Below are 13,926 nucleotides of genomic sequence, written 5' to 3' on the forward strand. Positions count from 1 at the left end.
TACTCTCAGTGAGGTCTGACCAAAGCCAAAGAGAGTGGGGCTAGGACTTCCTTTGCTCTGGACAGTGTCTTCCTATTGATGCTGCCTTGAATTGCATTGGCCTTTTTTTGCTGCTGCATCACACTCTTGGCTTCTGTTCAGCTTGGAGTCCACTAAGACTCTGAGATCCCTTTCCCATGGAAGTATATATTAAAGAGAGATGCTTAGAGAGCAGGAAGACAGGGTTGGCTGCCCTTTGGCCTAGCGTAGCATTGCAAGCCAGAAGAAAGAGCAGTTGGCATCACACCACCATCGAGGACCTTAGCATTGCATCATTCTCCATTGAAGATGGAGCAGGAAATTGGAATGGCAGAGGTATAACAGTGCACCGTAATAGGGCCTGAAGAGGTGTGCCACCAGGGTTTTGCCTTGAGGCCGAGAGAATGTGACTCAAGATGTGTAGGTAGAGGGATCTGCCTCTATCCCGGCCTCAAACCATCCCTGCCAAGCTCTTCCCCCAACTGCCAGCCGTTGTCGGTCTGCTTCTCTTCTCCAGCCTCGCCAATATTTTGTCTGCTGCTTTCCCCCAAACAGCACCGGCAGCTGTGCCAAAGGGAAGCGCTGCCAAGCAGCTCCCATTATCATCATCATCATACGGAGAAGAGGCCTCCCTTCAATGCGGATCTGCTTCTTCGACGCTGAGCAGCCTGTCCCTGTTTCGCTCTTCGTTGTCTCCTAGTCTCCAAAGTAGGCATGGGCCAACTTTGGCCCTCCAGGTGTTTTGGACTTTAACTCCCACAATTCCTAACAGACTACCGGCTGTTAGGAATTGAAGTCCAAAACACCTGGAGGGCTGAAGTTGGCTCATGCATGCTCTAAAGCAACAGAAAACAAACTTCCCTTCTCCTCCTCCTCCCTTTCCAATACATAAACAAGCCACAGAGAGCGGGGCTATGATTTTCCTCAACACTGTCGTCCTAAAGATTCAGCATCAAACCGCATTAGCCATTTAACCAGCTGCATCAACACTCAGCTCATGTCCAGCTTGTGGGCCACTAAGACTCCTCAGATCCCTTCCACGTGGACTGTTCCCAAGCCAGGGCTCCCCCTATATCTGTGAAACTTACGGAGACACCAGCATATCTACCTGGTATTGACTGGGTGCCACTGGGATCATGGCCCATCTACTTTCTCCCTTCTCCATCTCTGAGAAGGCCTACCGCACAATGTCTTCACGGCAAGGCTCTCTTTGTGGCTCTTCCTTCCTCTGATTCCCCTCATACACCTTTTCCCTCGCTATTTGCTTTCCTTTCTCTTCCCTTCTTTCCTTCTTTTCCCTTCTTTTTCTCTAATTCCCTCCCTTCCTTTGTCTCCTACTTCTCTTCTTTTTCTTTCCTCCTTCCTTTGTCTCCCTTCTTTTTCTCTTTCCCTCCCTTCCCTTGTCCTTTTCTTTGCCTCTTACTTTTCTTCCCTTCTTTTTCTTCCCTCCTTCCCTTCACCTACCTTCTAGTCTCTCTTTCCCTCCCTTCCTTCATCTCTTTCTTTTCTTCCCTTCTTTTTCTTTCCTCTTTCCCTCCCTTTGCCTGATTCGTCTTACCTTCCTTTTCTTCCCTTCCTTTTCCTCTCTCCCCTCCCTTCTTTCCTCCCTTTTCTCTTTCCTCCTTCCTTCGTCCCTTCTTTCTTTCCTTCTTCTTCTATCTTTCTTCCTCCCCCTTCCTTCCCCATCTTTCTTCCCTTCCTTTTCTTCCCTTCTTTTTCTCTTCCTTCCTTCTTTTCCCCCATCCTTTTCTCTCTCCCCTCCTTCCCCCTTCCTTCTATCTTTCTTCCCTTCTTTTTCTCTCTTCCCTCCTTCCCTCCCTTCCTTCATCCCTTCTTTCTTCCTTTCTTTTTCTCTCTTCCCTTCCTTCTTCCTTCCTTTCTTTCCTTTCCTTTCCTTTCCTTTCCTTTCCTTTCCTTTCCTTTCCTTTCCTTTCCTTTCCTTTCCTTCCTCTCCAACCTTCCCCCTAATTCTTTGGGGAATAACCAGCCACAGAACAACATATAACACAAGACCCATCCAAATGCACCTGACCCACAGCGGGGACTTCGCTCCAGAAGGTTCCTCCTCCGTAAAAAATGCATTACTTAAAATTTTATTCCAAAGAATATTATATATCGCTCGACATAATATATAATATTCCACACATCATGTTTTCCACACTGAAGTTTCCAAAAAAAGGGGGTGGGGTTTACATGGGCAAAGGAGGGAAGGGGGGAAGAAGAAAGGAAGCGTTTTTCCCCCCACAAAAAGACAGCAGTGAGGTCTCGCTGGGAGCGGTCAGGATTCGAATCCAGTCCCCTGGAATAAAAAGGACCCCGCCAGGCACACGCAGACACTCACTCAGAAGGAATCGAAAGGCGCTCTGATCCGGACCTTATGGACAAGGAAAGTGGGTCCCGTATACCCTCCCTGGGCTTCCCTCCGTCCAAATTCTCAATTTCCGGCCAAGAAAACGCTGCAAATTCCCCCTTGAGATTCCCAATAGACTCTCAGTTAATCCACATTCCGGCTAAATGTCGTTCCAGGTTGCTCGAGAGTTCCTATTACAAAAGAACCCTAACTAATACTTTATCCTATACTAGACTTGATATTCATATTCCACTTCTAGATTTACAATAGACTCTCAGTTAACCTAATATGGATAGATTCCAGATAAATGTCGGTTCTAATTGTGTAAGTTTCAATCAAATGGGCCTGAGTAATACTATTTTAATTCTTTTTATTTAGAGGACTTATTTATTTGATTTTTTTGCCGGTTGCTTGAGAGTTCCATTTAACTGAGAGTCTAATGCATTTTGGAAACGGAGGGGTTTGGTGGTAGGAGAAGATGCCTTCTTTGTCTTCATGGAAAAGGGAGGGAAATGTATAAAACGGTTGGAAAAAATTGTATTTCTTGAGTTTCGAATTCTAAACCGATGAGAGTCGTGGCTGTTTGAAACTTTGCAGTTCGAACCGTGGACCAAAAAGTTGTTTGCATTTGTAGAGGCAAGGAAAATGGGGCATTTGCGACCTCTCCCGCTCCGGATACCCTGTGGAGACCGTGTCCCTGTGCTGGTTACAAACTCTGTTCTGTCGCCGTTGCAGAACTTGAAATAACTCTACCCTGTGCTTCACAATTTTGGAACCCGACCCACCCCGAAAAAGAGACCCCCGCCCCCATAAAACACCCCCTTCCACTTTCAACAGAAACACCAAATAGCAAGGAAGACGGACGGAGACGCCAACCATGCCCCGCCGTGCCCTTCCTTCCGGTCCTTCTCTCTGCCCACTTGTCCCTTTCTGTTCTGAGCAACCTCGCACTCACGCCCCCATTCACACGCCCCTCGGATGTGGGATGGATTGCGGATCGTCTCCCGGATTGGCAGCTTGGTGGTCTTCGTTCTCCGGATCATGGTTAATAATGAACCCCCACGAAAGAAGGAAGTGGCAGGGGGGAAAAGGACAGCGAGATGGCACTCAAGCATCGCTCAAAACGGGGACGTCTCCCGTCCCGATCCCACAGTCGTCCAAACAGCTGCCTATTTGGGGAGTGTTGGAGACAAAGGGGAGTCCAAATCAGATTTGGCGCCAGAAAGAGGAAACAAAGGGTCCGGAGCCGTCTGGGGTTCCGACCCGTCATCAGGTCCAGGGCTCCGCACCTCGGATCCCGACCCAAAACGTCCCATGTTCGGTACAACTGTCGCATCTCGTCAGGCTACCGGTGGGGCGGCTCCTTCTTCTTGGTCTGGTGGGGCAGGTGGGCTTGCGGCAAGTGGATGTGTCCAATTAAGCCGAAGGGGGCGCCGGCGGCTGGATGCGTGGCAGAGGTGGTTAGGGAAGGCAGGCAGCACTTCTGGGGGCCACCGGCTGCCACTGGGATGGGCAGGACAGCCTCCGATGGGATCAGAAATGCTGGTGCCAAGCGGAGCTGGAAGAGCTTGGCCCCACTCTGTGCCAGAGCCAAAGTGGACGGGGGGATCGGGGCCATGGGTGGGGCTGCCGGGGAGATAGCAGGGGTATCCTCGCTGCCGGGACTGGGCTTCTCCCCTGGAGTCTTCTCCTTCTCCAGCTTCAGCATCTCCTGTAGCTTCTCCAGCTGGGTGCGGCGGAGGTGGGAGAGCATGCGGCTGTGCTGGAACGTCTCCACGAAGCTCTCGATGGGCAGCTCCCAGCACAGGAAGCGCTCCATTTGTTCCTAGAGGGAGCAAGAAAGTTAGGTCACTGGGATCGAATGGGTACCACACTTGCAGCCAAGACAACTTGTTCCCCTACCACATCATTAATTCCGTGTGAGCGTCAAACTGTTGCAGTCGTTCAAAGACAACTTGTTCTCCTACCACGTCATTAATTCCATGTGAGCGTCAAACTGTTGCAGTCGTTCAAAGACAACTTGTTCCCCTACCACGTCATTAATACCGTGTAAGCGTCAATCTATGGTAGTGATTCAAATACAACTTGTTCCCCTACCACGTCATTAATTTTGTGTGAACATTAATCAATGGCAGTGGTTCCCAACTGCAGGTCCATGGACTATCAGTGGTCTGCAAGAACTAAAATATGTTCTTGTGGGTTTTTTCGGGCTATATGGCCATGTTCTAGAGGCATTTTTTCCTGACGTTTCGCCTACATCTATGGCAAGCATCCTCAGAGCGAAACGTCAGGAGAAAATGCCTCTAGAACATGGCCATATAGCCCGAAAAAACCCACAAGAACCTAGTGATTCCAGCCATGAAAGCCTTCGACAATAACTAAAATATGGTCCGCGACCTCACCATCTCTACACTGTAGCAACAAGAGCGACTGCTCTCGTGAAACCTCTTATACTGCCAAGGCTTTTTAAACATGTTAATAGTTGCTCTATGTTCGGTTTTATAATAATGTGAGGCATTAAATTTTGCCATAAATAAGTTGAAAACTGCTTTGAGCTCCCCCCCCCCCCGGGTGAGAAAAGTAACATATAAATAAATAAATACATAAATAAAGTTTTTTGTGGGCGGGCAGATGGCAGCTACTGGATGGCATATGTTCTGTATCAGAAACTAGAGCTGATGTGGTCTGTCCAATGCAGTTTTTTCTGAATCAGCATCCCAAATAACTAAACCGAATCTAAAGTTGACCAAAAACTGATTCGTACCTTTTTTGGTACTAATGTTGGAGAGTGGTCCCTGGTCAAAGGGGTCCCTGGTCAAAAAAGGTTGGGAACCACTGATCTTTGGCAGTTTATCTCCGCATTTGGATCAATCCCACCCAGAGGAGAGCTTTGACATCTGCAAGGCGCAATGTGTTGTCATCCGCTCTTTGGGATGGGAGATATGAAAATGTGGAACGTTCTAAAAGGGTGTGTTCATGTGACTTGTTTTCTTCCCCATTCTTTGTTTGCATGGCCTAAATATGATTATATAAGGATGAAATACAGGAATTTCCTTTTTTTTTTCAGTGTTCTCATTGGCAAGGGTGTTATAAAATGGCCTGTCTTCAGAACAACTCTGATGCATTCTTTCGTCAGACTGTTGCACAATTTATTCTTGGGGTTCGTAACTCTTAATTATGCTTTTCTTTTGATCTGTGACTTCCTCTTGCTGTATATGCCTGTGTTGTGATTTTGTTGTTGTATGTCAATAAAGGCTGCGTATGTGTGTGTACACGTATGTAGAAGCATTGGACCACACAGATCTAGGATGGATGACACCTGGCTTGGAAACAGTCCCTAGGGAGGGGATCTAGGCATCTTAGTGGACCACAAGCTGGACATGAGCCAGAAGTGTGATGCGGCAGCTCAAAAGGCCAATGTGATTCTAAGTTTTTATGCTTTAGCTAAAATAAACAAATTGATTTATAGCTATGTATAGGATGGGAAACACTTGGCTTGGAAACAGCCCCTGGGAAAGGAATCTAGGAGTCTTAGTGGACCACAAGCCGAACATGAATAGCTCCATTTGCTCCTGGAAACAACGAGAAAGTTGGATCTCAGGGAAGAATGGATAATCTGACACCATTCTGTGTGGAAAAACAAAGGTTTTTGGAAAGAAAGCAACATTTTCTGTGAGGAAACCAGCCTTTTCTATTCAGAAAAGCCACCCTGAATCTCAGTCTGGAAGAAAAGTGGGATATTAATCCAAGAAATGAAGTTTTTTTCTGCACAAAAACACATTATTTTTTCTTTTTGCAAAGAATGAATCCGGAATAAGTCTACATTGAATAATTATAGTGGTTTGATACCACACTTTGATACCACATCCTATCATATCCTGCAATTTGGGACTTGGATAAGGTCTAAGAATTTGCTTGTTCACTCACATTAGCGAATACTTCTTACCTCTGGAAACTACTTATTTCAGTATTGCCTAGCTATACTGGTAGCTAAAGCTGGTCAAATTGTTCTTGTTTTGGACAGAGTTCCTAAAGTTTGGGAGCTGCCACCAAAAAGACCCTGCCTTTACATATTATCAACATCAGTGTATGTGGATGATTTCATGGTGGACTCACCTCGACTCTGATTTCTACTCCATCCAGCTCAGCTTGGAGTCGACTCAGGGCATTTTCGGGTGTCCATTTGGCCATACACGCTCCTGTGGGTGCAAAGTCAGCATAAGTGTGTGTCTACACTGTCAAATTAATGCAGTTTGACACCACTTTGACTGCCCTGGCTCCAGCACCTTGGAAATTTCAAAGCTTTCCAAAACTTGGAGAAGATTCACAGCTCCAGATCCTAGTCCTCTGGGGAAGACAGGGTTCATGGAGTTGCCTCAGGCCAATAATTTCCATCTTCTTCTGCTTTCAACCTGACCTACCTTGCAGGGTTGTTGTGAGGTTTAAGGAAGGGAAGAGGAAGGAAGGCACTACTTTGAGCTCATTAGAATAAAGGTAAAATATAAACCCAATGTAATGTATTAAAAATAGGTATTGCATACTCCATGGAGTAGAGCTCCCATGTCAGTGGGATGGCGGATCCACTCCAGGTTTTCACTCATTTAATCAACAGAAATATAAACCCAATGTAATGTATTAAAAAATAGGAATTGCATACTCCATGGAGTAGAGCTCCCATGTCAGAGGGATGGTGGATCCATTCCAGGTTTCACTCATTTAATCAACAGAAATATAAACCCAATGTAATGTATTAAAAAATAGGAATTGCATACTCCATGGAGTAGAGCTCCCATGTCAGTGGGATGGCGGATCCATTCCAGGTTTCACTCATTTAATCAACAGAAATATAAACCCAGTGTAATGTATTAAAAATAGGAATTGCATACTCCATGGAGTAGAGCTCCCATGTCAGTGGGATGGCGGATCCATTCCAGGTTTCACTCATTTAATCAACAGAAATATAAACCCAGTGTAATGTATTAAAAATAGGAATTGCATACTCCATGGAGTAGAGCTCCCATGTCAGTGGGATGGCGGATCCATTCCAGGTTTCACTCATTTAATCAACAGAAATATAATCCCAATGTAATATATTAAAAAATAGGAATTGCAGATTCCATGGAGCAGAGCTTCCATGTCAATGGGACACTGGATCCAGTCCAGGTTTCATGACATTCAGGGCATCCAGCCTTTGGGAAAACTCCGACATTTTCCAAAATCCGGAGTGGATTCTCTGCCCTGCCAGCATGGGATTGCTAGTCACCAATGCATCTGGGGAGGACGGTATGTAAATATACATATGGAGAAACACATGCATCTAGCTTTGGCTCACCCAAGCGCTGCTGCTTGTCTCGGCAGGCCTCGCGCAGCTCCCGCAGCTCCTGGTACTTGATGGCTAAGGAGGCCTTGCCGTTCTCCAGCCGTGGCTGCATGGCCAGATTCTGCCTCGCCAAGGTGTAGTTGGAGGCCAGGCGCATCTCCCGCTCCAGCTGCAGGTTCTGGAACTGCAACAACATACAGGCGAGGGAGGCCAGTCAGGGTTCCGGCCTTGTGACGTTTGCGAGCTAACCCATTCAAGAACTGCATGCAATGTTTGCCAGTTCCCCAAGCCTCTTTGGTGGTTGGTTATAGACACTTCTTGACAGTTCGGACTAAAGCTCGGAGTGGATAGGCCAACAATGCCCACAGCAGCTTGGAAACATTGGGATTTATTGAGACTTTGACGTCTCCCACCTCAGGGATCAATTAAACATCTTTTAAAGTTTGGACTAAAGCCCAAAAGCGATAGTGGTGGGTTTAAATTCATTCTAGAAAGTTCGGATGAAAGACCACAGACCCATTCACCGCCCTCCGCAGAGCGGACTAAAACCCAGATGGATTTGCCTTTGGAGCACAGATGGTCGACAACTGAATCCATGGGCCTTTTACGAGAAGTCCCAGAAACCAAATGGATCCATTAACCCTCCTGTAATGTTTGGACTAAACCACGGAGCGGATACACCAGCACAGACTATTAAAACCCAGTTGAGTGTGGACTACCAAATCCATATGCTTTTTAGGATACTCTCCAAAACCAAATGGATCCATTAACCCTTCTGTAAAGTTTGGATTAAAGCCCAAAAGTGATGGTGGTGGGTTTGAATTCATCCTAGAAAGTTTGGGTGAAAGACCCCATTCACCGCCCTCTGCAGAGCGGACTAAAACCCAGATGGATTTGCCTTTGGAGCACAGATGGTCGACAACTGAATCCATGGGCCTTTTACGAGAAGTCCCAGAAACCAAATGGATCCATTAACCCTCCTGTAACGTTTGGACTAAATCACAGAGCGGACACACCAGCACAGACTATTAAAACCCAGTTGAGTGTGGACTACCAAATCCATATGCCTTTTAGGATACTCTCCAAAACCAAATGGATCCATTAACCCTTCTGTAAAGTTTGGACTAAAGCCCAAAAGTGATGGTGATAGGTTTGAGTTCATCCTTGAAAGTTCGGGCTAAAGACCACAGACCCATTCACCATCCTTTGCAGTGTGGACTGAAACCCAAGACGGGTTTGCCTCTGGAACACACAATCTCAACAACTGAATCCATGGGCCTTTTAGGATAACTCCCAGAAACTGAATGGATCCATTAACCCTCGTGTAAAGTTTGGACTAAAGCCCAGAGCGGACACACTAGCGTGGAGGCTACTGAAACCCAGTTGAGTGCGGACTACCAAATCCATGTGTATTTTAGGGTACTCCCCGAAACTGAATGGATCCATTACCCCTCTTGAAAAGTTTGGACTAAAGACTGGAGTGGACCCACAAGTGCGGAGCCTATGAAAACCCAGTTGAGTGCGGACTACTGAATCCATGTGCCTTTTAGGATAGTCCCCAAAACTTGAATGGATCCATTAACCCTCTTGTAAAGTTCAGACTACAGCCCGGAGCGGACACACCATTAAAACCAAGTGGAGTGCAGACAGCCCAGCCCATGTGCCTTTCCAAAACCCTGATCCATTAACCCAGGACACCAAGATCCCAAAACACCATATGTGTGTGTGTGTGTGTGTGTATTCCTCTCTGTTGTGCGCAGGCACACGACTGTTGTGAAGGAGTGTGGGAAGGTGCCTTTCGGAGATAAACAGACCCCGACATCTTTATTTTTTGTTTGGTTTGTTCTGGATGACACAAAGCGTGTGACGTGACCGCTGTGCCACAAAAATAACAATGGGACTGGATGGTGATGGTGATGATGGGAGGTGAAACCAGGAAAATTTGGGGAGAAATGGGGGGAATATATAATATATATATATGCCTGTGTATATATATTTTCCCCTATTATTATTATTTTGCTCCAAGGGGGCGGAGAGACTGCTTTGTGTCTCTCTTTCTCCAGCAGAGAAATGGAGACCCAAGGATGTCTTCACCCCAAAAAGATTGGGGGTGGCAAATAATAATAAATAATAGAGAACACACACACACACACCCCAATAATGAAACCAGTTTGGTTGTTTACTGGGAATGGAAACCAGTTTGGAGGGGTTGGCCTCTTTGTGTGTGTGTGAGGTTGAGAACAAGGGGCATCGGAAGAGACAAAAGACCCCAAAGCACCCCAAATGTATCATCAGCACCCCCTTTCCCCCCATCTGGTTTCAATATATACAGATGACAAAGGGATTTCTTTAAAGGAGAGGGTCTTGATTGACAGGTGGGCGGGAACATGGCCCCTACAAACCTGATTTAATGGGTTTCTTGGTCGGATTTTGGGGTGCTTCTTGGGTGGATCGAACCAACCCACGTCCATGAAAAGGGGGTCTTTTTGTCCCCCCTAAAAAGGCCATTTTGGGGGTGATACTGTCAATGCATATATCTGGAGTGACCCCCAACTCCACAAATCAAACCTAGGCCCCCCCTTAAGTGGCATTGCATTACTATTATTATTATTAATAGTAGTAGTAATAGTAGTAGTAATGGAGATATAATTGCATGGCAACCCCCTTTTATAAGATCCAATGTATAAATATAATATATAATATGTGCAATAAATAAATAAATAAATATTTTGTATACACTCACACACTTATATAGGCATGACCATCCACCTTTAGAATAATACAAATATAATAATATAGGAATAATGGAAAATAGACTACCAATAATCCAATGGCACAATATTTAGAACAATATAAATGTAATAATATAATGATAAATATAGAAATATATGACTCCAATGGCACAGTGGGTAACCCTTTACGAATAAATATAAATACAATTAGGCAATAATAGTAATAATAATAATAATAATAATAATAATAATAATAATAATATAACGGCATGGCGATTCCCCTCTAGAATAGTAAATATAATAATATAAGAATGAATATGGAAATATAATACTAATGATGGTGATGTTAAAATGGCATTGTGTGTCTCTTTTATAAGGATATAAATAAGAATAAATATAGAAATGTAATACTATAATATCATGGCAGCCCCCCCTTTATAATAACAACAATAATAATACAAATAGTCATCATCATAGGAAGAATGCATTGAAATCCTACACACACACACACACACACACACACAAATATAATGACATCATGGCATGGCAAACCCCCCTTAATAATAATAATAATAATAATAATAATAATAATAATAATATAGACACAGAGTACTAGAATGGAATGGCAATAATAGAATGGCATGGCAACCCCTTTATAGTAATAATAATAATAACAATAATAGTAATGATGATGATGTGGAAATAGAATATTACAATGGCATGGCAACCCCTTTATAATAATAATATGTAAAAATAGAGTACTAGAATGTCATGGTAATTTATAATAATAATAATAATAATAATAATAATAATGTAGAAATAGAATACTGTAACAGCAACAATAATAAATGAAATAATAGTATATTAGAATGTCAATGTAAAATTGCACTTAATAATAATAATAATAATAATAGACTACTAGAATGGTATGGCAAAATCCTCCTTTAAAATAATAATAATAATAATAATAATGATAATAATAATAATAATAATGTAGAAATAGAGTACTAGAATGGCATAGCAACCCCATAATAATAATAATAATAATAATAATAATAATAATATGGAAATATACTAGAATGGCATGACAGATGCCTGATAATAATAATAATAATAGTAACAATAATAATAGTAATAATAATATGTAATAATAGAGTACTAGAATGGTATGGCAACACCTTAATAATAATAATAATAATAATAATAATAATAATGATAGAATACTGGAATGTCAATGGTAAATCTTTTATTATAATAATGAGATAGAATACTGGGATGCCAATGGCAAATATCCCTTAATAATAATAATAATAATAATAATAATAATACTTATGATGTAGAGATAGAATACTGGAACATCAATGGCAAATCCCTCTTAATAATAATAATAATAATAATAATGTAGAGAGAGAATACTGGAATATCAATGGCAAATCCCTCTTAATAATAATAATAATAATAATAATATAGAGATAGAATACTGGGATGTCAATGGCAAATCTCCCTTAATAATAATAATAATAGTAATAATAATAATAATAATAATAATAATGTAGAGATAGAATACTGGGATGTCAATGGCAAATCTCCTTTTATAATAATAATAATAATAGTAATAATAATATAGAATACTGGAATGTCAATGGCAACTCTCCCTTAATAATAATAATAATAATAATAATGAGATAGAATACTGGGATGTCAGTGGCAAATCCCTCTTAATAATAATAATAATAATAATAATGTAGAGATAAAATACTACAATGTCAATGGCCAATCCCTCTTTATAATAATAATAAAGAGATAGAATACTGGAATGTCAATGGCAAATTCCTCTTAATAATAATAATAATAATAATAATAATACTTATGATGTAGAGATAGAATACTGGAACATCAATGGCAAATCCCCCTTTAATAATAATAATAATAATAATAATATAGAGATAGAATACTGGAATGTCAATGGCAAATCTCCCTTTACAATAATAATAATAATAATAATAATAATAATAATAATATAGAGATGGAATACTATAATGTCAATGGCAAATTCCTCTTTTTTATAATATAGAATACTGGGATGTCAATGGCAAATCCCTCTTTATAATAATAATAATAATAATAATAATAATAATAATGTAGAGATAGAATACTGGAATGTCAATGGCAACTCTCCCTTTATAATAATAATAATAATAATGTAGATGTCAATGGCAAATCCCTTTTAATAATAATAAGAATAATAATAATAATGTAGAGATGGAATACTATAATGTCAATGGCAAATTCCTCTTTTTTATAATATAGAATACTGGGATGTCAATGGCAAATCCCTCTTAATAATAATAATAATAATAATAATAATATAGAGATAGAATACTGGAATGTCAATGGCAACTCTCCCTTTATAATAATAATAATAATGTAGATGTCAATGGCAAATCCCTTTTAATAATAATAATAATAATAATAATAATAATGTAGAGATAGAATATACAATGTCAATGGCAAATCCCTCTTAATAATAATAATAATAATAATAATAATGCTAAAACTGCAGGGCAAGCCTCCCTTCAACAATATGCAGGAGCAGACTGAGAAGAAGACCTGCATGGCAACAACAACAACAACAATAACAGAAATGAACCCCCTTTTGTATAACCAGGAGCTGTCTGAAGAGAGGAATAGAGGGAGATGCACCAGGATCACAACACGGCCATTTCCCAGGGAGAAGAAGGAAGGCAGGGAGGGAAAGAGGGAGACAGAGAGAGAGAGAGAGCACAATGCCTCCCGAATGCACCCAGTGATGGAATGGCAGGCATGAGGGAGGGATGCAGAGGCAAGAGCGAGCCTTTGCAGCCCCCAGACCCCTTGGGTTTGGCCATGGGGAGAGGCAGAGGCAGAGGAGGAGAGGCAGGGTGGAGGGGCTTCCAAGGGAAGATGGGGATGATGCAATGCAATGGGGACAATGCAAGGAGACAATGCAACCCACGGCCTTTCTTTCCTCCCATCTCCATCCCCACCGCACCCCCTACCTTCCGGCTCAGCTTGACGATGCGCTCTAGCCAGGTTTCGTCGCGCATCAAGGCTCGGAGCTGGGCGGTGCTGAGGGCCCCGAAGCCGAGATCCACGGCCGAGTTGCCCCCTCCTCCTCCTCCTCCTCCGCCGCCTCCTCCTCCGCCCCGCGGGCCCCGATCGCGCTCCATGGCGTGCGGAGCCGACCCCAGCGGCGTCCGCACCTGGCGGATGGAGCGGCGCGATCCCGCACCTGCACCTGCACCGCCTCCGCCGCCCGCCGCCCGCCGCCACCAGAGGGCGCGCGCGCGCCGGCTCTTAAAGGGGACGCCAACGCTCTGCTGGATTCAGAAGGAGGAGGAAGGAGGAGGGGGCTGCCTCCCAGGCGCAGACAAAGGAGGGCTTCTGAGCATGTGCAGAGCGAAGCGTCAGGCCCCCTCGCACACACACCAGGGAGGCGCGATGCCTTAAAGAAAGGGCTGGGAACT

General features: G+C 43.1%; 1 protein-coding gene across 1 annotated transcript; it reads right to left on the reverse strand.

Annotated features, from left to right (window-relative positions):
* Window positions 1-2,095: 2,095 nt before the first annotated feature.
* On the reverse strand, window positions 2,096-13,722 carry VPS37D (VPS37D subunit of ESCRT-I). Its single transcript, XM_060756718.2, has 4 exons — window positions 13,459-13,722; window positions 7,701-7,872; window positions 6,485-6,567; window positions 2,096-4,193 (listed from the first exon to the last, which is right to left on the reverse strand). Exons 1-4 carry the CDS (start codon window positions 13,627-13,629, stop codon window positions 3,714-3,716), a joined length of 906 nt encoding a protein of 301 aa, XP_060612701.1. The 5' UTR covers window positions 13,630-13,722; the 3' UTR covers window positions 2,096-3,713.
* Window positions 13,723-13,926: the final 204 nt, after the last annotated feature.

The sequence above is a fragment of the Anolis sagrei genome, chromosome 11 (genome assembly GCF_037176765.1).
Source record: "Anolis sagrei isolate rAnoSag1 chromosome 11, rAnoSag1.mat, whole genome shotgun sequence".
Taxonomy (NCBI): Eukaryota; Metazoa; Chordata; class Lepidosauria; order Squamata; family Dactyloidae; genus Anolis; species Anolis sagrei.

Coding starts and splice junctions, on each gene's coding strand:
- VPS37D (XM_060756718.2), bottom strand. CDS start 13,629: ATGGAGCGCGATCGGGGCCCGCGGGGCGGAGGAGGAGGCGGCGGAGGA. Junction 7,873..13,458: donor TCGTCAAGCTGAGCCGGAAG/GTAGGGGGTGCG, acceptor ATGTTGTTGCAG/TTCCAGAACCTGCAGCTGGA. Junction 4,194..6,484: donor GAGTAGAAATCAGAGTCGAG/GTGAGTCCACCA, acceptor TGCTCCCTCTAG/GAACAAATGGAGCGCTTCCT.